The sequence below is a fragment of the Psittacula echo genome (genome assembly GCF_963264785.1).
Source record: "Psittacula echo genome assembly, chromosome: 5".
Lineage (NCBI taxonomy): Eukaryota > Metazoa > Chordata > Aves > Psittaciformes > Psittacidae > Psittacula > Psittacula echo.
This window is the reverse complement of record NC_137739.1, coordinates 70,787,190-70,812,549: the sequence shown is the minus strand read 5'-3', so window position 1 is coordinate 70,812,549 and position 25,360 is coordinate 70,787,190. Positions and strand designations below refer to the sequence as shown.

General features: G+C 40.1%; 1 protein-coding gene across 1 annotated transcript in view; it reads left to right on the top strand.

The window, feature by feature from the left end:
- Positions 1–5,657: 5,657 nt before the first annotated feature.
- The window catches only part of SYNE2 (spectrin repeat containing nuclear envelope protein 2), a gene marked incomplete at both ends in the record, with an annotated part of 167,744 nt that continues 148,041 nt past the window's right edge, over positions 5,658–25,360 (top strand). Inside the window, 13 exon segments of the mRNA XM_080618232.1 lie at positions 5,658–5,736; positions 13,774–13,835; positions 14,476–14,571; positions 14,832–14,909; positions 15,000–15,092; positions 16,370–16,551; positions 17,643–17,839; positions 18,316–18,416; positions 19,189–19,290; positions 20,073–20,210; positions 21,080–21,244; positions 23,461–23,576; positions 24,278–24,428. Of these exon segments, the coding sequence (XP_080474358.1) occupies positions 5,658–5,736; positions 13,774–13,835; positions 14,476–14,571; positions 14,832–14,909; positions 15,000–15,092; positions 16,370–16,551; positions 17,643–17,839; positions 18,316–18,416; positions 19,189–19,290; positions 20,073–20,210; positions 21,080–21,244; positions 23,461–23,576; positions 24,278–24,428 (1,560 nt within the window).

Here is a 25,360-nt window from a genome sequence, read left to right as displayed (position 1 = left end):
TGAGCTAATTTCACGCCATATGATTTTCTAAGATTGGCTCCCAGGGAGGAGTCTGAGAGTATGTTTGCGCAGGAGGCTGCAGCACAGTGTAGGGGTAACACAGCAGTTAGCAATAAACTGAGAGGCTGAAGACTGTCTTACCTGGGACAGTGTTGAAATCACACCAACTAGTTTACCTTGCTTACTAGTTAGATTGCACAGCTGTTTTGTAGAAGTAACCTTAAATAATGAAATGCACATTTTATATTTTTACTATAGTTACATACATTGTTTTTTTCATACAATGAAATCTTACTGTGCTAAATACTTGGAACAGCGGGAAGGCAAGGTTTGCAAACCACCCTGATCCAAACTGTAACATTAAGGCTGTGCAGTCATTGCTAATGAATTGTCCAAATCTATCTGAAACTTTTTTCCCCCTTTCTTATGAGACAAGAATGTCCTTACAAAGTCCCTGCTTAAGAAGGGCATCTCTTAGGTCTCACTGGGACTTAAGCCTCACTGGAGACATGGTTGTCAGCATTGTTTGTTCTTATGATAATAGAATGTAAAGCTTTGGTATATTATCCAGTTAGTTCCTTGAGATTTGCAGTCTGCTACTTGCTCTTAGGTTTCTCTCTGTCAATGTGCTTGTGTCTGTATGTTAATTTTCAAGAGTTTTTTTTCACTCTGCTGGCTAATTTCATCCAAACTTGGGAAAGGAAGAGAGATTCCAAGAGAGTGAAGTTGAAATTACGTTGTATGACTGTGCTAGTCTAATTCCTATCTGTATTTTCAGCTGGAGAGGTAAGGGAGAAATAGTCTCTCAATATTCACTAGAGATTCGAGTTTTATGAGTGCCCTTAACAAAGGAAAAGATTTTGTTGATGGTTGAGCCATTTGAGCTGCAGATTCAGCCCAAGTGGTCAAGAAGTTACGTATGTGGAGAACACCATGGAAAGCTTTTCTCTTGATGAGGACATATATATTGCACCTTTCTTGTGTGACTTCTCTCATGCTGAAGAAAAGATGAGCTTGAACAACAATTCTGGTGTGGTTCATATAAGTTAATCAACAGGAAACAAATCCATTGGGAAGAAGGTCCCAGTGTTCTGGAACTTTGGCTCTGTGATGCTTCAGAGGTTATCCCAGGGTGTAAGCAATTAATGCTTCCTGCATTAATGCTAGATTCTCCAGAAAGAGGGAAGGACATCATTCTCTTCACTTTTTGTTTTATTCCTGCTGAAAAGGCATGGTGTCATTCAAAAACGTTTGATTTACTTTCAGGCCTTTGGGCATGTATTTCCTAGTTGTCCAGCATTTCAGGGGAATGAAGGATTGGTTTAGCTGTGCAATTTTTTAGTTGTTGTGAAACAAAATAATTGACTTAGATACGAAGTAGAAAAGTTCATTGTTCCTACTGCTTATGAAAAGCATTGCTAAGCAATCTTACTGATAGCTTTACTGTTTTAGACTCTTCAGAGATTGCTACGATATAGTTACACTTCATGTGCTTTATTTGGATGAAATTCAGGGGCAGGGAGGGCAAAGGGACTAGCATATTGTTCCTGTATAATCCCTTCTCAGACAATCTGTACCTTGTACTTTTTAAAGAATACTAATCCTTATGATATGTCCTCCAAGAGTGTGTGTGTCTCCCTCTCAAACCAGCTGCGGAGTCTTCTGCTGGGACAGGGCAGGAATCGGAGGCAGGACAAAGTGTTGGGGGTATGCTGTGTTGGATAATGAATGAAGGGTTTCAGGGACATGAAAGTTTATCATAAACCTACCTTGTATTAGCTGTGCGTTTTTATAACCTGCACTGTGGATTTGTTGGGTAGATTTCTACGTGTAAATAAAAAGTAATTTAAAACCCCACATCCTGTTGGGAAGGAGGCCTTAGTCTGACCTTAGGAGCATATGCTTGCCTTTTTCTTTTTTTTTTTTTTTTTTTTTTTTAATTGTACATGTTCTATGATCATGTGCCATAATTTAAGTTAATTAATTACTAAATTAAGTAACTTAATGAAAGTTAATGCTTTAAAGCTTAATGTACTTTCTGCTTTAAAATCCTGAAAGTTTTATTAACTTCAGCTACTTTCATGCTTGGAGATCTGAACTGAGATTGGGGTCCCATCACATGAAGTGCAGTACAGGCACATAAAAGCAGACACTATGTACTGTGTGGTTGTGTAGCCGCCATAGGATGGGGACAGAGGAGGAACAGCCACAGAAAGGTTGAAAATGCATTTTGTTTGTTTATGAAACTTCCATAATGCCTCTTGCATATTTTCCTGTTATTATTGAAGAATTTTAATGCCAAATCCTGCTCCCTTTCTCTGGACTGTGCTCCCAATGACTTCAGCATCGGAAAGGTTAGGTGAAGATGACTTGTCACCATCTCAAATTTGGATGTGTTAAAGTTGAACAGATATGTTTTCACTGGGGATTTTGTGCTGCTTTTGTGCTTTAAAAGAAAATCCTTAATTAGTGATTAGTTTCAAATAAAATAAAAAATAAAGAGAATAAACAGGTGTTAAAAAGAGCATGTGTTGTCACTGGTGTTGTGTGCATGCCCCGGAACCACAGGAACGTAGATGTGTACATAGTTTTGAGGATGTCTTGCTTGCAGGCTATGCTGATGGGTGTCTGGGCGTTTGCTTCTAGTCCTACCCTCTTGCTTTACATGATCCTCAATTGGAGTTATAACCTCAGGTTCAAATTCAGGCAAGCTCATTGGCGTTACCCATGGATTCACTGTTGTCCAGGATTCACTATTATATAATTATTTCTGAAGGCTTACAAATTGGCCACTGGAAAATTCAAGGTGGAGCAAGTGAAACTCCCTGTGTCCCAAGAGCAAAAAGCAACAGATCTGATGATGTGGTTTGGATTTTGCTTACATACTTCCCATTTGGGTCTTGCTGCTAACTTAGTAGCCTTCAAGGTGGCAATCACAAAATCAAATTAAAGGCATACAGTGATACCAAAAAGGTTTTGGCCATCTGTCATTTTGCATATTTAGATTTTGGTTTTTGTATTGCCTGTTCTTGAGAGAAAGAGGAGGAGTTTCCCAGGGAAGATTGCATTGCCTTGAGCATAGGCAGTGCTGCTGGCAGAACTGCATTCTTGTTCAGCCCTTGCCCTTGCTCAGTTCCTGCAAGATGTTAGCCATGGCACTTAAACCTCAGTTTTTATCAGTGGTATCTGTGTGGTTTTATCTGGGTCTCTGACTTGTGAATTGTACTTCTAGCTTGAGAACACACGACTTCTGAAAGTTCTCCAGGGTTGGAAGTCCAAGAGTCCCTTTATTAAAGGCAATCACTTTGTTGTCTATTTCTGAAAAATTCCGATCTTAAAGTCACGTAAAGCTTTTGTGCTGCTTGCCAGTACGGGAAGGCTTTGTTGGAACCCAATATTTATCATAGAATACCATGTTGGAAGGGACCTCTAGGATCATCTGGTCCAACCTTTCTCGGCAAAAGCACAATCTACGAAGATGTCCCAGCACCCTGTCCATCTGAATCTTAAAAGTGTCCAATGTTGGGGAATCCACCACTTCCCTGGGGAGATGATTCCAATGGCTGATTGTTCTCATTGTGAAAACTTTTCCTCTTGTGTCCAGTCAGAATTTTCCTGGGAGTAGCCTGTGCCCATTACCCCTTGTCTTTTCTATGTGATCCCTTGTAAAAAGGGAGTCTCAATCTTCTTTGTTGCCACCCTTTAAATACTGGAATGTGGTGATAAGGTCTCCCCTGAGCCTTCTTTTCTCAAGGCTACACAAGCCCATCTCTCCCAGCCTTTCCTCACATGGCTTCCCAGTCCTTTATCATCCTCATGGCCCTTCTCTGAACCCTCTCCAGCCTGTCCACCTCTTTTTTGTATAGCAGCGACCAAAACTGAGCCCAGTATTCTAGGTGTGGCCTGACAAATGCAGAGTGGGACAATGACTTCTTTATCTCTGCTGTTGATGTCCTTGTTGATGCAACCTAGCATCTTGTTGGCTTTCTTGGCTATTTAGAAATCTTCTGATTTCCATTCTAACCTCAAGGCATGGCTGACTTGTATCATCTTGTGCCTGCCAAAGATTGAATTAATCCTTTTTCTCCTCGTTTTGCTAGGCCCCAGCGAGAATTCCCCTTTCTTGAAGCTTGTGCCTCGAGTTTCAGTTTTAAGTTGTCAGAAATGCTGCATACTCACCACAGCAGCTGAATCAGTGCTTCAGTAAAATGAACTAATATCCATTTTTCTGGAAGACTAGAGTCAAATTAGCAACTGTTTTTTCCCTTTATTTTCTCTGTGCCTTTGCTAGTTGTTGGTAAAACAGTGTCCTGTGGCAGGGCATTTGGACTACATGATCTTTAAAGGTCCTTTCCAACCCAAACTGTTCTGTGGTTCTAAATGTGGGCAGTAACCCCTGATCTCACGTAGATGCTGTAAACATGAATTGATTGATGTTTGTGAAGTGTTCAGATGCTGGGGTGATAAGTGCCATAGAAAATTGTGTGAGGAACTTAATAATCCTGTCATCAGAGCAGCTCTTGGATAAAGCACAAGGACACACATGGTTCAGAGTGAGGAAAACAAAATATTGAGTAGCTCCTCATTAAATGCATATTGTCCTTTCTGTGCAGTGGGGGAGACAGGGAGTGAGGAAATATACAGTGGCGTAAACAAAGGCTGCCTCATGATTCATATAAACAAGAGAATGAAGGTAAAATTTCTTTGGCGTTCTTTAATGTTGTGTTTCTTTGCTCATCTGTTCATGCACTTTATTTTGGCATGTTCTTTGTGGATTAATTATTAATATAAACTGTGTAAATCCTGGTACTTCTGATGAAAAGGTTACAGTTAGGTTACAAAGCTTGTTTAAGGTTAGCCCTTATTTAATTTTCAGCTTTATTTCTTTTTGAATTTGTTTAAATTTATAATTCTTGATTAAAATGTGTCTGTATTTAAGTATGCAGGTTTTACTACAGTGGCAGACTGAGCATTATATGTACTGCAGTACCAGAAACAGTGTTAGTATTTGAAGAAGGATATTGTTCACTAAATCTGCATTAGAGATGGGGAGGTATCCACAGATTGGAAAATGGAGGAGTTGGAAAAAGAAACTCCTTCATGGGGGTTGAGGAGTAACAAAGGTACCAGACAGAGCAGTTGTGGTTATTCTTGTATAATAACTGCTGCTTTTTCATTTCACCTTAATCTTTGTAGATTCTGCCTAAATTGTTTGCATTTTGCAGTAATTATCTGGACACGAAGAAAGGCCTGAAAAGTACAAAGTTCTGAAAAAATGAGGTTTGGCAGCAACAAATCTGCAGAAGGCACCCTGGCTTTCTCAAAGAAAGCAATAGTGTTGTAATGTGCCTAGTCCCAGTGCTTTTGTTTTCATGGCAAGACACACTGGGGCCCATGGTTTGTCTTGTGGAGTACTCCTGGCCACCGTTAGAAAAGTCAAGGGGCCAAAGCTTGGATTCACACAGTAGGAACAGTTGCTTTATTCTGTATAAGCTAAGGAAACAGCCTACCAAAGGAAAAAAACCCAAAGCAAAATGCATGTCTCAGCACTATACACTCGAGCATCATCGGTTTTTATATAAAACTTTACTGATCTATTTTTTTTTTTCTATGATTTTAGTTTGGAAATTGATTAAAGATTCTCCATAGAATTCAGTATGGCATCAAAGCAGTCATCCACCTCAACAGAGGAGCAGGCTTCCTCTGAAATAGATGATCTCTATCTGTCGCTGCAAGGTAAGTTATTGTATGTTTCTGTGCCTTTTTAATGTAGATTTTTGGCAAAAATCTGAGACTGTGTATAAGTTGAAGAGAATTCTGAAAAACCTGTAAAAAGTAGCATATGATCATTGTAGTTAGTCTGTGCTTCTTTACAGATGTTTCTGTGTTTCATGAGAGACACTTCGGCAGCGAAATGAGAAATAACGGCCGTTGTAGTCCTTTCTTGGGATATTTTCAGATCTGGTGCCTTTTTTTGGTGCAGATGTGATCATCCTTCTTACATTTTGTTACTCAGAATACATGTTACTGTAAACTACTTTCAAAGGAACTGCCAGCATGAAAGCAGTTGTGTCATTTCATTAGTTTCCTTGCTTTCAATTTGCTGGCAATTAGTTGGTTGCATTAATGAGGCTGTTAATTACAGTACAATTTTATTTGTTTTTCTGTTCTTACCGCTATATCCCCTGCAAGTGTAGAAGGATAGCTTGTGGCCAAAACACGTAGAAAAGTTTTGTGGCTTGTAAACAAATTTCTTGCAGGTCAGAGTCTTTCATCCTTACTTGCAATGATTTACAACTCATTAAGTAAGCACTCACTGGCTGATTTTTAATTCTTCCAATTTAATGGCAGCTACTTGGACTAGTTAGGTGATAATGAGTGCATCAGAGCTGGCCTCTTGGATAGGCTTTATGGATTTTCCCTAATCACTTGCTGAGTTTCCTGGGAAGGCTGGTTTTCCTCTGAATGTATACATGAAAACTTTAATGGAGGCTATCTAGGAGGCTAGTTCAGGCAGCAGCACTGCTGGTAAGCCTGATTATTCTAGGAAGGATGGAGTAAGTCGTGTTTTCACAGAGCTGTTTCCTTTTAGCTCACTTGCGGTGAAATTACTATGGTGCTTAGTTGAGAAAAAATATGTTTCAAACAGATGGTGCAAAAGAATATTGTGCCAAGTCACTTTTACGATCCATATTTGCACTGGTGGTGTTGAAGCAGTGTGTTTTGATGAGCGAGTGTTAACAGTGGTCTACAGCCAAATGTCTTTGATGGTGAATTTTCTTCCATTTTGCTTCAGGATTACATTTCAGGAGAGCAAGCAAAACCTCCTAGCAGACAGGAACTAGTCTGCCTGTAGCACCAAGCACAGATTGTCAGACACACATTTGTTGTGCCAGTCAAACTCAGCTTTTGGTAGAAAGACTGAGTTGGCTGTTGTCATGAAATGGGTTTGGAAAGCAGTATCTAGCTTTAAGGTAGAGAGTGCTGAATTAGTTACATGTGATGGTAGAATAGGGTTTCCCTCCCATGCACAAATCCTTCCCCTTTCTTCCCTAGGACAGCAAACAGACACTACATGTTATGCTTCTGTTTTCCCTTTCTACCTTGCTGAACTAAGTCAGATACAGGAAAGTGTGTTTCAGGTCTTGGAGTTTGGAGCATGTGCTTACTCTTTCACTGTTTAACTGCAGGGGTCCTAATTTTTGGCTCTGCTTATTAATCCCCATACATATGACTGTTTATAACTGTAACCCAAAGGATGATCATGTAAGAATGTGGCTGCTAAAACTGTTTTTAATGATATAAATAAATCATGCTATTTTCATGCAGTTATGTCTAATCCTTTATGAATGATTTCTGTTCAAGTGAGACTGAAAATGTGGTGATATATATGCATAGGTTTGTTGTGCAGCCTGTAGTAGATTGCGTTTATCTCTAATTAAAGAGACCTGTTTAATTCATCCAGAGGTCAGGTAGACTACTAATTCTTACCCAGCTTTTTTGTTGGTTTGTTTCTAGCTGTATACCTCATCTGTTTCAGCCAGAATGTTATTACAACTACACTTTGTTCTTTCTTTAACCAGAATAATAGAATCATAGAACAGTTTGGGTTGGAAGGGACCTTGAGATCTAGTTCCAACCCCCCCTGCCATAGGCAGGGGCACCTTCGCTAGAGCAGGTTGCTCAAAGCCTCACTCACTTGGCCTTGGGCGTGCCAGGGATGGGGCAGCCACAGCTTCTCTGGGCAACCTGTGCCAGTGCCTCACCACCTACATTAGACATTTTCCTAATGTCTAATCTGAATCTCCCCTCTTTCAGCTTAAAACCATTACCTGTTTTTCTTTAACTACATACTCTTGTAAAAAGTCCCTCTCCAGCTTTCTTGTAGGCCCCTTTAGGTACTGGAAGCTGCTCTAAGTTCTCCCCAAGAGTCTTCTCCAGGGTGAGCAACCCCAACGCTCTCAGCCTGTCTCCGTAGGAGAGGTGTTCCAGCCCTCTGATCATGTTTATTATGTTTTTTCAAGGTAACTTTTACAAATAGGAAAGTCCTATAGCAGCCACATAGAAATGTATGCCCTATCTATGCTGCTTGCTGTCTGGGCGAGAAGCTGGTCTGCGTTTCCCGTAACCGCATAGCTTCGTGGCATGTGACGGGGCTGATGGCACTGGAGAGGCAACTGACACATGATGCTGGCTAAAAAAGAATAAGTCACGGGTATTTTTGTCCATTTCACATGCCTAATGAATAAATAGATTGTATAGTTGTATAAATGTGTTCCCTACTAAATAAATTTCAATTTGTTAAAAGCATTATCAAGTGCATAACTGGTTAAGAACTGGCATTAAAATGCCTAAGGAGTGGATGACTTCAGAGGCAGCTATATAGAGCACCGAAGGCCATTTATATTCAATCCTCTGCTTCATTTGTGGATTTTTTTAAAAGAATTAGAAAAGCCACTTATCTTTAAAAGCTTGTTGATTTCTAAATGATATGATTTAGTACCCTGAAGAATTTAACCTGCAACCTGTGTATGCCCTCATGTACAGCAGTGCTACTTCATGGGCTGTTGTGGCAGTAAAGAGAGTGGTGATTCCAGGCAGAGCTGGTCTAGGATCCCAGCAATGAGAAGAGCAAAAGGGTTTAAGAAAGCTGGAGGCCAAAACTCAGTGTGAACACGCTTCCTGAGTTAGCAGCACTTGTGGTAAATTGGTAATCTGCTTTCAAAAGGAAAAGGAGGTTGAAAGGAATACTGTAGAAAGGAAAGTTCTCACTTGCCTCACAGACATGGTAACAGTTAATTCGTTAATATTTATACAGTATTTGGCTTTGCAAAGGCCCATTCCTGTAGAAGTATTTTCATCACCTTCCGGTGGCTAAACTTTGTCATCTTGACTACAAACATACTGTGGAGATTTTTTGGTGGTGTTTTTTTTTTTTTTTTTTTTTTTTTTTTTGATTGCTTAACACCATGTTGCTGAACATAAATGCTGGAAGTAACTGTTTTCACTGCTTTCCTGTCTGCAGAGAATCAAATTCTGTTACTGGGTGGAAGGGAAAGGATTATATAAAGTGTTCAGGGGTGAATTGCTCACTCTCTCACTGGGCTGGAAAGTACTTAACAGTTCTTATAGTTCCTGTCGCTCACGCTCCATGGTTTAGCTCAAATCAGCAGTACTGTCTTGAAGGAGTTATCTCAGTTATCCGTCCTGACCATGCTTCAGTTCATTTTGTTGAGCCATCAGAGAGTGTGGAAATTGTTATTTGGGATGAAACTGAAATGAATGCTCCAAGGATGGAGCACTCCATGGCTCTCTGTGGGCATTCAGGCTAGACAGAGCTAGTGTAACATAGCCTTTCTGCCCTGCACATGTGGTGGGTGCTCTACTTCCTGAACAGTAGCTCTTTTGAATTGCTGATCTGTTCCTGTTGAGCTCCACTGCTTGCTACTGTAGATGTAGCCTGAGCTGACCTGAATGGTGAAAGGAAGATACAAAGATATCATATGCAAGAGATAATTCCTTCTGAGAAAACAGAGATGGGAAGATGGCAGACAGACTTGTGCTCATTAATTTCAAATAATGATTTAATTTTTTAAAATTTATTTTAAAGAAAAAAGCCTCACAGTTTTAAATGGTTCACTGGCAGTGATGCGCCAGTCCTTGTGATAGAAGAAAACCTCTGCTGTTTGGTGACATTGCTTGATGAGTGTGAATAGACAGGCTACATCTGTTCTGCTGTAGTTTGATTCCCCCAGCTCCCTGCCGAGGGAGGAGATGGTGCTTTCCCTGGAGCTGCTGTCTCCCACCACAGGAAGGGAGGCACAGCAGGCAGCAGAGGAGAGGAGGTTAATATTAAGTCTGGCTTTTCTGTATTGCCGTTAAAGGAAGTCTGAGAGTAAAACTGTGACTGGCAGTGCTGCTGCCCTCCTCTTTCTCCTGGGAGAGCTCAGCACTGCCATGGTTCCTGCTGAGTCTACATACTGCAGCCCTTAATGATTAGCGTGGTTTGTAGCACTTGCTGATAGCTCATTACTGGATAAAACAGTCATTGTCCAGCAGTGTGTGTTGATTTTTGGCTAGCCTATGTAACACACTGCTTCTATGTGTTACTTCTTTCTAAAGAGTTGTTCTGAAGGTTACCTTTAAAACACAGGGTGAAATGTGATAGATTTTGGGTGGTTTAAGATTAGCGAGTTCTTACTTTGTTCTCTACATCCACTTTTTTACTTGGTGACTTTTGGCCCAAATTATCAAGGTTTTTTTTATAGGTTTTTTTTTTTTTTATTCTGTGTCAGTGACATTTTGAAAAGTAGGGCAAGAGAAAACCAAGGTCACTCAGAGTCCTATAAAAAGGCCTAACAAAGAATCCATTCATCCTCATAAAAATAAAAGCCCATATTAATTGACCACGTGGTAGAGATAAGAATTTGAGAGCTTGATTAAATCATTAGCACCTCTGAACAGTAGAGTCAAGATGGAAGCTAGGAGGGAAAACACAGCCTGAAAATTGCAGTAAGACTGTCTGCCATGGTGACAGAAGCACATCTGTGGGTTGTGTGGTCTGGGTGGAAGCAGTGAGTGCTGCCCTACAGTCTGGGGAAGTATTGGCAAGCATGGAGTTTTGTTATTAATTCAGGAGGAGATTTTATTACTGTTATTAATTTGAGTAGGCAAATAAGCCACACTGCAGCTGAGGTGGCAGCTGCTTGGAAGGCAGTTTGATGGGTTGCACTAGGCCGAGGATGTAGCTTACGGAAGGTTTAAGGTGTACTTAGGTGTGTGCAGTGAAATAACCGCCTTGTACTTTCACCAGGCGAGACATTTGCCTGAGAGCTGCAAATGTGAATCAACACTTGCAGTGTCTGGCCCATATTGCATAATATAGCACTTTAGTAGGGAGAGATTTGACCACAACAAAACTAAACATCCTCATCCTAACCCTCTTTCTGTGACCAATCCCAGGAGCAAGTGCTCTAAATCAGTAACAGTAGAGTGTGTTTGACAAGAGCTACAGCTGGCAGAGTCACTGGCGTCAGGCAAAGTAGTCAATATTTGTTTTCCATTCCTTTCAAGTGCCAGCAATACCAGCCTTGCCTGCCTGATAAAATTGAGTGCAGCTACTCAATAATCACTCATTAGGTAATTGGAATGGCTCCTGCATGCATATTCAACCAAAGGGTGTGGTTGAGCCCTGTGCTAACATGAAGCTAGTATCGCCATGCTATTTATGTCCTCCTTGTGAGCGTTGAAATGCTGATTGGTCTGTGTGGCATGTTGCACTTATTTTCTGTTTTCCAAATGAAACAGAGTTTTAAGGTTGCATTTTTGTTCATGGCTTCAAGACTTGCCCTTATCTTACAGTTCATCACAATCTCTCTGATACTTAAAAAACAAGCACAAAACAATCCAGCAAGTGGGGGAAATAGGCTGTTTCAGCTCCGACAGGATCATAGTAGTGGAGATTAGAGGAGGACTGTTGAAAGATGTGTTAACTACAGAATGCAAAGCAGCCCTCCACACAAGTAAGGAGGTCTGTGGGTTGGATGGTGGGTTTGGGAGCAGGAGTCTGTGTTATCCTTGCACAGCTTGCTCTGCTTCACGAGCTGATGAAGCTCTGCTCAGCAGGCCCTTCAGGCAATCCTGGATGATGAAAAGCCACCCAGAACTGGGGCTTGTGGTTGCCGGATTCCCAGAGTGATAAACTGTGGGCCATTTTACTCCGAGTGGCATTTTCATGGGCAGAGTCAGGATTTTTGGTTTTTTTCCTCAAGAGTTTGCTATTGTTGATATCTTTCATCATGCCCAGCCTACAAAAACATACATATCTATTGCTGGGTAGCATTGCACTTGCCTTATGATGTCAAACTTGCCTTCACATTAACCTTTTGTGCAAGAGAGTGCTTTCAGAGACAGAAGAGATGGTCCCTCCCACCCTATCTCCCAGCTTTGTTTCTTCTTGCAAACTGATGGCCTTGTCAGTCTCCAGCTGTGCCGCCCCTGCAGTGGGAAGATTTACCTCAGCTGGGAGGTAGGCAGTGAGTACTGCTGCAGCTGCCTTGCCCACCATCTTTCTCCAGGCCTGGCACACTGCCTGAGCACCTGCCCCTCCTCAGGGAGCTGCACTGGGACCATGGTGCATGACACGCATCATCCTCCTCTATCCTGCTGGCAGGGCTGGCATCCCAAGGCCCATCTGCCTCCTTGTATGCAGGAGCTTGGATCCTCTGCGTCTGCCGTTACCCAGAGCCCCATCCTCCACTCCGGGCTACCTCATGCAGCCCCTCTTGCTACCTGGCACAGCGGGGAGAGGAGCTTGCTCTTGCTTGCTGCTTTTTACCTCTCCTCTCTCTCACAGTTTGCTTCTCTGCTGCCTGCAGTGAGAGGCAGGAGCATTGCAGGCCAATCCCTGGGGCAGCTGCCTGTAGCCATGCATGGAGGGGTGTAACCTCAGGGCCAACACTTCCTGCTGTTACTTCAGGCCTGTTTACAGACGTTTAGCAGGAATGTGTGGTTTTGGTGGTGATGTGTCTTGGGAATGGGATGTTTTTTTGGGGAGGGAGCATGGGCTGTGACCATGGATGGGAATGGAGAGCTGGTCTCATCCGCTTCTGCTGGTCACACTCTGCTTCACCTTTGGGAGAGTCAGACTTTTCTTCATCTCTGCTGCCCACAAACCATGGAGAAAGGCTTTTTCCCCTCTTTACATTGGTGCAAGAAGCAGTTTAAATATTCTGATCTTTGAAACATGGGCTTAACCAACTTCCTATCTCCCTTCATAACTGGTGGTAGTTTATCACTGCGTACTGGCCTGGAGAACCTGCGTGAAGAGCTGGATCTCTGCATGACCAGGTCACGCTTTGAGTCCCATTTCACTGAGTTTTTTACTGGGGCATGACTTCCAGCATTTCCTTCTTCTTCCCTCCTATTCTAAGACCCCGTGTGCCTCCTTCTGGCCAGAGTAATGGTCTGTATACCCTAAGGAAGGCCCAGCACTGGAAAGGATATAGAGGGTTGTAGTTTCTCGCTACTCGTGTGGTGAGGGACGGAAGCACTAGTTCCCTCCGAACTAGGGTCAAGACATAGAGCATTCACAGAATGCGGGTCAACAACAATTTATTGCGCAGTTACAATTCCTTATATCTGTTGCCTAAGCACCTCCCCAGAGTCAGCTGGTTCCTGTCCCACCTGGCAACTTCCCGTCACATCACGTGATCTTCCGTGTGCCAATCCCTACAAGGGTATATTCCCCGATAACAGCCTAATGACTCTCCCCAGCCCTTCGGTTAGGCAAGGCATCCCATTCCTTGGCTTCACCTACAGATCTGCATTTATCACCTAACCCCAGCATCCATTGGTCTCTTCAACCAACCCCATTAATGGCTTTTCCCAAATTTCAAGATGGATCTTGTACTGATGATATCCTTGAGTCTTTCAAGAAACACATAGGAATAGACAAAGTTATTCTACATGTATTGCTCTGTAGAATTATGTGTTTATACCACTGTTTGCCTTTATTGAGCTTTTGAGAAAACCTTCATTGGTTGCTCTTTGCTGTATTCAGTAGAAGTATGCTTGCTGGTTGTAGAGGTCCTTGTAGTGCAAGCAAGAAAATACCAGCTCTAAAATAAGAATTGAAAAAAAGCGATATTAAATATCGCTTAATATCTGACCTTAGGTGTGAGATGGATGCCATGTATGTTTTTGAGAAAGAGAAATAAAAACAGATAATTTTTTCCATTAACTATTGTTTTCTTCTTCCCCCTGCCCCCCCAGTGCAGCGAGAGTTTACACAGAAGAAAACCTTCACTAGCTGGATAAATTCAATATTGGCAAAGGTAAGAAGGGGATTCTTTAAGAAGGACATGCTTTTTGCCTTTTTGCTTCAGATGTGCTGCTTGGAGATTAAAAATTTTAGGAATAAACATTAAAGTTTATTAGGTACCGCCTGGAAAAAATTAGCCTCTGGAAAGCATTTGTTTTATAGGTGCAACAGCATTGTTCTGGTGATTGTCCAAGGACATTCGTAAGGTGTTTCGTAAGAAGAGAACAGTATCTTTCTTGCTGATGTAGTGAAACAAAAAACTTGTGCTGGATTGGTGCACATGTTTTGGGGTTTTATGGGGGGTCTGTATTTGTGCTTGGAATTGTCCTGACCCAAACGCAGGACCTTGCACCTTTCCCTTTGTCAGAGTTTGGGGTCTTTTGCCACATATCTCCTTGGAAAGTAAAAATGAGGCCTAAATAACCCTTATAAAATGCAGAGGTAAGGCAAAGGGGAATATGAGACAAACGTAATAATGGGTTATTAGAAGCAGGATACGGCTGGTTAGATGTAGGATTTATATGTCACTGTATTGAAAAATTAAAGGATGCTAAGAATTTTTTTTAACAGCAGAGTAACCTGTGGTGTTCTGTAGCAAGTTGAATTCAAAATGGCAAAAGATGGTGTGACAAGCATGGTAATTTATTTTGCAGCATACACCTCCTTATGTTATCTCAGACCTCTATACAGACATACAGCAAGGACATTTGCTTTTGGATCTGTTGGAAGTGCTTTCAGGTCAACATCTGGTAAGACAGAGTAATAAAATATTACCTCAGTCCTTCATCAAATCCAGCAAAGGTTTCTGGACATGCTTAATTGTAATCATGATTGATCTCTCTGGAGTCATAGAGCTTTTTGCAAGTAACTTATACCACTGACACTGAAACACACTGAAATAAGTTGATCTAAAGTAATTTGTGAATCTTTGCAGGACTTCCCTTATCAAAATATAAAATAAAATGATTTTTTACAACTGAGGATGTAACCTGTTCTTTCTGCTTTACAGCCACGGGAAAAAGGATTTAATATCTTCCAGTGCAGAAGTAACATAGAAAATGCTTTGACATTTTTGAAGAGCAGATCAGTGAGTATTAACTTCCAAATTCACAACTAAAGCCAGTTTAGCTTGTGGAACATTTTCTTTGTTAACAATGATCCTTTTTTTTTCCTGTAGCTCAAGCTCATAAATATTCATGTTGCTGACATTATTGAAGGAAAACCTTCCATTGTGCTTGGCCTAATTTGGACAATTATATTTCATTTTCATGTAAGTATTTCAGCAATGTAAGAGAATTTTAGTAGAGGGGAGAAACACAAAAATGTGTTGACTTAACGTGGTTGAAAGATGAATTAGTACAAAGGAGAAGATTATATTCTGACATCTGGAAGTAACGGCTCAGGGAGGAGATGCACCAGTACATCTTTCGTGTGTCTCTTAGCTGCTTCACCAATGCAATGATGGCATTACAGCCCGATTGATGAATGCTGTCTAGCTGCAAATGGTGAGAAGAAAAGATACCGAGTTTTTTTCAAAGTAGCCGATTAAAAAATAGGCCAAACTTTGCCTATGTAAGGCCTGTAATGATATGCAGGCTGAATACAGCCTGCGTTCAAACCCTTCGTTGCAGCAACTTTGTTGGGGGGGTTTGCAAGAAACAGAGACTAAAGGGACCAGATAATGCAAATATAGATGTCTGATTTTATGTGGATTGATGAATTTCACATTGTGGTCACTTGTCCACATCCAGGTCAAAGATGTACATGCAGAATTGTTTTGGCAGGCACCTTACAAGTGCCAGTGCCTGAAATAACATGGAGGCTGTCACAGTGATGTGTCTTATACAAGATACTGAGCTTGTATCTTGCATAGCATGAGTTTATGGCGATCTGTAAAAGCACATGGTGTTGCTTTAATCATGTTGTAGGACTGTAGAGGATGATGGAGCCAAACTGTCTTCTAGCAAGAACACAGCAGTGAATTAACATGGGCAACTGGTGACTGGGGCTCAGGAGAGCACTTAGAAGTAAAGTTATTTTAACATTATTGTAGCCTACATTTTTCTTGGTAAAGGTACTTTGGTATTGAAGATTGTTGTACTGCATGTAGACTGTGCATTATCTTTTTATCAAAACCAAGCTCTAAACAAATGCAGATCTCTGAGGTCTGTTGAGATCTTTCCTGCACTTCAAGTAAGCAGGCAAACTCTGGGCATGCCTAATACATGACACTGTTGACAACACAGAACACAGCTGTCAGGGGCTGCTTTCACTGCTAGGAAGAGTAGAAAAGTGCATTGAGTTGAGAGGTCCATTACTGGTACCCATATGGAAGTCTTTGGATGAATATTTCCTGCCAAAAAATCACCTGAAGATGGTGAAATAATTTAGATTGAACAGATAAAAAACCCTGATCTGATCTTTGGGGGTAGAGTACTACTGTTCCAGCTGTGATTGAGTTCTTTCTAATTGTCTGTGATTTTCTGCCATTGTTGTCATTGTAATTTTTCACTGAAGCCTGATTAACTCTCCCATCATCTCTGATAGATTGAAGAACTTGCCAGGACACTTACTTGTACTTACAGTCAGCCTTCACTTGGTTGTTCAAGTGCTGTTGACTCTTCTCCAAAGGGAAGCCGATCAACTAAGAAGAGTGCTAAAATTAAGGAACGGTGGAAGATGTCTGCTACAAAGGCTCTTTTGTTGTGGGCAAAAGAACAGTGTTCACTGTAAGTTTCATCCAAGACTTATGAATAATATGTTACACATTGTATTTACTGTTTTCCTCTAAATGTGGTGATATTTCCCTGTTTTTTAAACATATTAGTGACAGCTTAGCAGAAAATCCTTTAGATTTTTAGATGTTGTTACCAGTACTTTTAGCATCCATCAGGCCTTAAATGTTTTGACATGAGCCCTTTAAATATAATAATGTGAAGCTAATCCTACTAATAAAATGCCACATTGTAAATTGAGTTGTTTGGCTTTTCTCTTTTAGGAGCTTCTGTATAGTAAGTCCAGCGGAATGTTTACTAGTCTTAATCCTCATGGTTGGCACTGGTTCACAAAGTCTAAATTCTTTTTATTCTTTTCTAGTGGAAAATGTAGGCTCTCTGGGTTTCCTGCATCTCATGTTTCTCTGTCAAAAGACTGCATTGCTTGTTTTTCAGCAATAATGCTGTCTATCCTGTATCATCCTTCCTGAACTGTGATTGTGTTGAATGATTTTGTTATCAGTGCGTACTGTAGCTTCTGGTAAAGGAACAAATCTTGTAAGTCCTGGACCATTATTCTGTAACTAAATTTGATCACCTGAAACCCCACTTCTTTTCCGTTCCATAACATACTCATAATATGGAGACTGTTTCTGGAAAGTTGTCCCAGAATTCACTGTGGTTTGCAGAGCTGGACACCTCAGAGCACTGTCCAGGCACCACTTAATAGAAGATGTTTTAAAGACACTAAGCTAAATAAGGTAAAAAATATTTTTCTTGCAGTGGTAGATCAATTTTAAGGTCTGTATTTTCTAAAATGCCAGAGGTGATTCTGGTACTCAGTGCCTTTACAGACAAATATCTACATGATCTTCAGCGCTTTGCTAGTTGTTTTTCCATCCCATAGAATACATTGATACTGAGCTCCAATGTGATGTTCAGAAAGGATGTTGGATCAACAAGGGTTCATCTTCAGAATGCGACATAAGATAAAAAAATTGGTTCATACTCCATTTTCTTGAATGTATGTTCTATTTCTAAATTTGTACTTAGCACATCTGAGGAAACAGACTATAACATTTTGTTTCTAATCATTTTGGGGATAGGCATGGCTCTATCAATGTGACAGATTTCAAGTCAAGCTGGAGAAGTGGACTCCCTTTTTTAGCCATTATCCAAACCTTACGACCAGGTCTAGTTGATTTGGAGAAGGCAAAAGCTAGAAGCAATAAAGAAAACCTGAAAGAGGCTTTCAGAATTGCAGAACTGGAGCTGAATATTCCACGGCTTCTTGAACCTGAAGGTAAATAATTTGCCTTTTTTTAATCACTGTAATCAAGAGTGAGATTGATGTAATCCTGTATGTGTGCACTTGTAATACAGGAAAAGAAAAAGACTGCTTAAGTTTGAAATGGAACATTGATCTTTACTGTAGTGCTCAAACCTGAGGTTCTTTATATTATAACACCAACTGCACTTAGGATTTGTAGGATTTTTGAATTGGTAGTAAATGCAGGAACAATATGCATAAAAAAGGATACGAAACTTTCCTGTTCGTGGGAGAAACTTTTTCAATTGGTAATCATGCTATATTAAAATATTCCCAAGGAAAAAAAATGTTTATTACATATTAAGTTCTGTCAATGGTATGTTAACTGAGATGCTGCAAAATAAACATGTTTATGATAATGTGTTTTAGTAACTGCAGCATAGCCTGTAATTATGTGATCAGGCCTAGAAGGCTGCATGATTATGTAAATGGTGTATTGGCTTTTGTAGATGTTGACATTATGAATCCAGATGAAAAATCCATCATGACTTATGTGGCTCAGTTTTTGCAATACTCCAGGAATTCGCCTGAGTCTGAAGAAGACATGCAGGTATGTCATATGCTTTATCACTGAGGCACTTTTAAATGAATGTGCATCGTGGATGTCAACAATATCAGTACTGTCTTTGTCCAGTTTCTAACCTAACTTAATAACAGTTAGATAGTAGATCTTCTGATTCAGCTATTGACAGGGCTGAATTGGCTTGAATCTTCTGATGCTCTTTTGTGGTAGTCAGGACTCAATGTGATAGATTTTTGATGATATAGGTGGAATTGCTGCGCGGGTTGTCTTGTTTTTTCATTTAGCTATTACAAAGGACATTTTCAAGCCTGGTTGTCTTCATGTGTGCTCTGAAGTCTAGTGTGCCTACCTCTAGGGTAGAGGCAGACAGATTTGCAAATGTGCAAAACAACCAGCTTTAAATTTAATAGCTCACATGTAAAGTGGACAGAAATTGTCTCTCACAGATTACACTGGTTGAAAAAACAAGTTTTCTTTTCCCTATATTCTCCTGTAAGAGTTTATGTATCTATTAGTTATTCATGTATCTCCATACTGATAACCTCCTGTCAGCAGGACTGCAATCAGTCTCTTTTTTCAGATGCCTTTATATATCAAGGTGCCAGGTTTAAAACTTTGGCCTTGCTCTATAATAGTGGCTGACCCAAAATTCATTAGAGTCCTAGGAATTACTATTTATTTTTAAATAGCTTTGAACAGGGTTTATCATATGCTCAATATGTGCTGTTTTATGGCACAATGTAAATTAAAAACAAGGCTTTCAAAATGGGAAAATGAAATTTTCTTTTCTTATTACCAGGAAATAGTAAGAGAGGCCAAGAGCTGGTTGGCTGCACAGGAGAAGAAGTTAGCGAAGTTGCTGATTGACACAGAGAATGAAACGTATTATCAGAAGTACAAAGTAAGTTGAATTTCATATATAACTGCTTCTGTGAAAAGAATATATGTTTCTGGGAACATTTTTGATGTTTTTCATCTTCATTGCCTAAACTGAAGCATTAAATAACCTTTTGAACAAGAGCTGGAAATCTGAAAATGAATTTGATAAGTGCCCTCATCTGATTGAGGGCACTTATCAAAGGGAAGGGTAGGATAAAATCCTTATTTTTAGGAAAAAGATACGCTGCTTGATTTCTGAACAGAGAAAGTGTTTTTTGGGGGTTTTTCTGAGAAATTAAATTAGTGTCTTAATTGACATAGTTGAAGACTTCGACCAAACTCAACACATAGGTCCTTTACAGGGTTTCCTTTACCATTTCTGTGATAATAATAACAGTAGGTTTTACCCAACTAATGTTGGGTAGTAGTTGAAATTTTGCTGTAGATTGTATTGAAGTAAAATTTCCTTTAGTTTATGTTGTAGCCAGAGTTTGTAATAAAACGGCCCATGAGGGACAGTGAGGGGAGGAATTTTCCCCTTCTCTTGATGGGAGGGGAGAATCATATCTTGACTGCACTGACATTATATTAAATACAGATTTTGCTAGTGAATGGCACCTATAATTTCAGACACAAATACTGCCTGGAGACAGCTTTGCCTCTTCTCTTCCATCTTACCTTCCTGTGCATCACACCCTTTGAAGTTAATGGAATTCATACCAACTTGTTCAAAGGCAGTACTTGGCTTCATGAGCTTGTATCTGAAGTCTTCTTCCATGAATTAATCTTTCTTTTTATCCCTAGGAAATGATGTCATTTATGGAAGCATTTAACCAAGGAAAAAAACCCTTTCTGCCTGTGTGGTCATCAAAAAGAAGTGAAGCTGAGCTGAGTGAAGGCCAGCAGCAGATAATAGAAGAGTGGGATAAACTGATCTCTCAGGTTAGAGGCATTTTTAGCTCACTTTATTACCAGCATGAGCATATTTGATGAAGAAGCCTAAGTCTACCCCAGAAACTTCCACAGGGAGAAGTGGGGAGGTGATACTTTATTTGGATTGGTAAAAGAGGTATTGACCCTGAACCTGAAGTCCAGACAAACTGAGTGGTGTACAGTGCCTGAGAGGAGGCAGAAGATGACTTTTTAATACCCTTCTGAATCCTGAGCCTCAGGACTCTGAAACCTCTGAAAAAAGTGGCCTGCATTTGATTATCTTTAAGCACTCTTCTGATCAAAGTTTTTGGCCTATCTATGCTTTAAAGAGTCTTTTGGGGCATAATTATGGCTCAGATAATGATGCAGCTGGCTAAAGTGTGTTAATATATTCTTTCCCATGGCATGGATAGTGATATAGTGAAATCTGGTTGGTCAGAGCTTTGCAGTGAGTTTGACTCTGTCATCTCCATCTGCCATGAGTGGGGATGTCGTGGTCATTGCTGGTAATGCTCTTTATGGAATGATGTTCCCCTGTCTGGCCTATGATGAAGGCTATCCAGAGCATCCCTGTTTCGCCTCTGTTCTGCAACTAGTAGATGGTCACCAGCCAAGGATATCAACTGCCAAATTTTCTGTAGTATTTACACAGAATACAGGCTGAAGAGCAAACCTGGGTCTCAGGTAAACACAGCTGATTAGCAGCTGACTTCATTGGAAGCTCCCTTTTCTCAGTGGTGACAGGTGTTTATTTGTTTTGTTGGGTTTTTTTTTCCCTGGGATGTTTTCAGCATCAGCTTACGGAGTTTATATCAGTATCTTAGGGATGGGAAAGACAATAATAGTGAGAAAATTAATCATTTTGTTTTCTTTTTAAGATTAATGAATGGAAAGTGAAGCTAGACCAGATGTTGCCCTCCCCTCTGAATAGCATTGAGGCTTGGCTTCAGGAAGTAGAACATCTGGAGGCAGAAGATTTGCCTGATTTACAGGACCCATTTAAAGCAATGTTTGTCTTCAGAGAAATCATTGTAATATTTAAGGTATGCTGATCGCAACGGAACATTCTGCCGCAGTCTGACCTAGCAAAGCACTTGCTATGGAGTTGCTGTTTGACATTTAAGTAGTGGTGTGTATATGTTTATGTGCTGAAGATTAAAAGCTCTTATGAGCATACCTTTGAACAATGATGAATGTAATGAAGTCACTGCAATAGGTCTATAAGGAAGGTTTTTGACTTCACTAGGGTGAAATTAAATTTGAATACTATCTGAATGAGTAAACTAAGGTATTCTTTTTTATGTGGTTCCTGTAACTTGTTTGTTTGTTAGGTAGTAACACAGGATAATTGCATCCTTATCTTTAAATCTATGCTTAATGCATACCTGTTCAGAAAAGCACTTGGGCTCAGGGTTACATTCCAGCGAGTTCACGAAGTTTGTGTGTTGAAAGTTAAGTATTTGCTGAATCACTCTGTAATTCCATTCAAAGCAATAGAAGTTATTTTGATAACCACGCAGGTGATTTATTCTGGCCTTTTAATCATTGCACTGATAATAGTTTAAATGTCCTTTTGAGTCTGAAAAATTAGAAAAGAGTAGGTGTGGAGACCTCATAGCAGCCTTGCAGTATCTGAAGGGGGCCTACAAGGATGCTGGGGATGGACTATTCATCAGGGACTGTAGTGACAGGACAAGGGGTAATGGGTTAAAACTTAAACAGAGGAAGTTTAGATTGGATATAAGGAACAAATTCTTCACTGTGAGGGTGGTGAGGCACTGGAATGGGTTGCCCAGGGAGGTTGTGAATGCTCCATCCTTGGCGGTGTTCAAGGCCAGGTTGGATGAGGCCTTGGGTGACATGGTTTAGTGTGAGGTGTCCCTGCCCATTCTATGATTCTATGTGTTGATGCCTGGTTGATCATCATAGCGGTGTACTTGTTTTTTTTATGAACGGGGAGAAGCTGGGTGTTTTCATGACATGTCCTTAAAGAGAATTTGAAAGAATGGGAAACAGAGGTTCTTGAGTGGCTTGGTAACATCACTTCTTTGTACTATTGCTAGTCAGTTCCTCATATGAGAGATGTTTTTTCACTGGTAACAAGTTCACCAGACTTTAGCCATTTTATCTGTGATTTTTATTGCTCAGCCTCAGTAGTTCTGGCATTTCTAAGAATGAGATAGATATATCATTGTTTTAGTCGTTTCTTCTTTCCCATTGAACATGTATATAAAATCATTAAGTTCCTTAAGAAGAAACCCAAGATACTTAATTACTGTCAAACCTATTTTTCCTAATGGGAAAACATTCTGCTGAGAATTCTCCACCTCAACCCCCACCTTTCCTCTAGTCAGGTCTTCCAGTATGTCTCATGTAGGGATCTTGTTGCCAAGGTGGTGCCTTATAATGGAAACTTTACTTTCTCTTAAGATCCATCAAATTACCCACCAATGTTCATAACTGGCTGACTGTAATAGTATTAAGGTTACAAAATCAAGGATTTCAAATCTGTGCACTACTTTTGGGGTTGAGGGCTGCCCCAGGACGTAGCCATTTCCATTAATATGTTTTTGGCAGGTTGTATTACATAGAAATGAACTTTAAACATACTTCTTTTTATGCCACTTATGAATATGCCTATATTCTGTGCAACACATTTTATGTTTGATTTTTACATAGTGAATTTGGTGCTCAGACACATGCCTGTAAAATATTTCCCAATCATGTGAAACCGGCCATCAGAAGATTAATGTGATATGCCATTAGCATGGTGTTAGATAGAAATTTATTGAGCAATCAGATGAAGTATTAAGCAATAGGACTGACATAACAGGTTTATTTGGGCATCCACAGCTTCTTTGGGCAGCCTGTTCCAGTATCTCAGCACCCTCACAGTAAAGAATTTCTTCCTTTAATCTAAATCTATCCTCTGTCGGTTTAAAGCCATCCCCCTTTGTCCTATCACAGCCTGCCCTTATGAAAGTGCAGAAAAAACTGATAGGATGGGTAGTGTTGATTAACGTTTCTTAACTAGATACATAGCGCTAAGAGAAATCAGCCAGTACTGCACTAAATATGCACTTTACGGAGTGATGAGAGAAATACTTGCATTGTACTTCTATGAGTAAAGACACTGAAATATTGTCTTGTCCTGGCTAGTTGTTAATAGCTCTCACCCTAATGGCAGGTGACTTGCTGATTCCCAGATGTAATACTCTAGAATTAACATGAAAGGCTTACCATGCCTTTTTCTCCCCAGGGCTTGATGGATTGTTTTGATTCTCACTTGGATGCCCTTCAATCATTTAAGAATGAAGATGAGAAGAATACCCCACTAGTCCTGCCTGAAAAGTTAGAGGAAATGAAAAGAAGGTTGTGATCTTCATATTCCCGCTACCTTGACTGTGTCATATTCTAGCTCTGCTATTGACTTGCTCTGCTCTTCTGAAAAAAACATATAATTTATCCATGCCTTGCAGGAAAAGAGCATTTTCCATCTAAGCACAGATTAACTGTTAAGTGGAGCAGGCACTTACTTACTTATTCACTTACTGGTCCAGTGAATGGCTAATTATGTGTACAGAATGGAGCTCATCAACAGGACCTTTTCAAATGCCTTTTTCTAGTGTGGATAGGAAACATCCATTAGGGGTAGGAAACATGAATATTTTGTATGTGAAAATTTCTCGGGGGGATTTTGAAATTTTTAACTTCCAGCTTTTAAAATCACTGAGATCTACAGGTTGTGAAACCCCGTATATCTGTTGGAGGATATTTAAAAAAATGACCAGTGAATCTAATGTCCGTAACCTTGAGATATTTTGACATACAGAGAGCAGATGCTCCTTTTCTGGACATTAAGGTTTTTCATAAATTGAGCGGTCAATATTGACTCAAAATTGTTGCTACTTAAAAAAAATGAACTGTCATCTTAAAATTTTACTCTTGTCATATCAAAATAATGTTTACATATATGTAATTCTGGGCTTTAAAGCTAAAAACCTTATCCATTAGTGCTTTCTATATCCAATGATTTTGAATCAACTTTTAGAATATTTCACTGTTTGCAGATTCAGAAATATTCATTTCACAAACTTCAACACCTTTCTTGAATACCACTATGGACTGTGCTCAGCTATAGCCAATGAGGTGATGTTAAAGCTAAATATCTGGGACATGAAATATGGTACAAAAGAGTCTGTGGAATCACTGCTGGAAAGTTGGAATGTAAGTTTAAAATATATATATCACACCCTGACAATAATTCTTCTTCCCACCTCTGTTTGAGTCAGGTTTGTGTCTATCTTCATCAGAAGATACTTCAGTAGTTGATAGAAGAATGGCAAACTTGTGAAATGTGGGATTTGTGTGAAGAAAGACAGCTAGACTTCCATAGAAGTTTTCTTCCCCCCCCAGCATCTTCCCATTTTACTCTGAATGAGAGTTCTTTCTTGATTTGGAGAAATAGAGCAAGCTGTGACTGTAATTTTTCTCTCTGTCCTTTTTTATTCTTTATTGTGAAGATTTCTTTTTTTCTAGATTATAGAACCAGCAGTAGCAGCCCTTCCCTAGCTTAAATCAACACAAACCTCTCTGGGGTAGTTCTGTAGTTCCTATCTTCAAAGCCAACTATTATTCACAGTGCTGGCTAATACTGCGTTTTGCTGTTGCCTTTTCCTAGCTTCCTTACCTCCGTATGCTTCTTAGTGAATATGAATTGTCTTGGTTCATTTTGTGCTTAGCTCAGCTTCTGGGCTCAAGCTATTAAAATGATGCCACATGTAGGCTTACAGGAGGTGCTGGATTACCCTACCCCAAATATTGACAAAGCATACTGCATAAAGAACAGAGGCAAGAGATGTGAAAATGCTATGCCATCAATTTTGTTCCACATCTGGTTAATGGGACTCCTTGTGAATTCCATTTTAAGAGTTTCTCAGAGGCTTTTGAGAGTGGCACATCACTAGTTAAATTAGTGGGAATTTCACCAGCCTTAGAACTGTGGAAGGAGACAGCAAGAGGTTATATAAATATTGGTTTTCCTGAGCAGTATTAACCTTCCCTGTGGTGAGATGGGAGTACAGACTTAAATCTGTGCTGAATTTCTCAATTCAGTTGATTTCATAAATACTTAATCATGTTATTTCTACAGTTCTGGT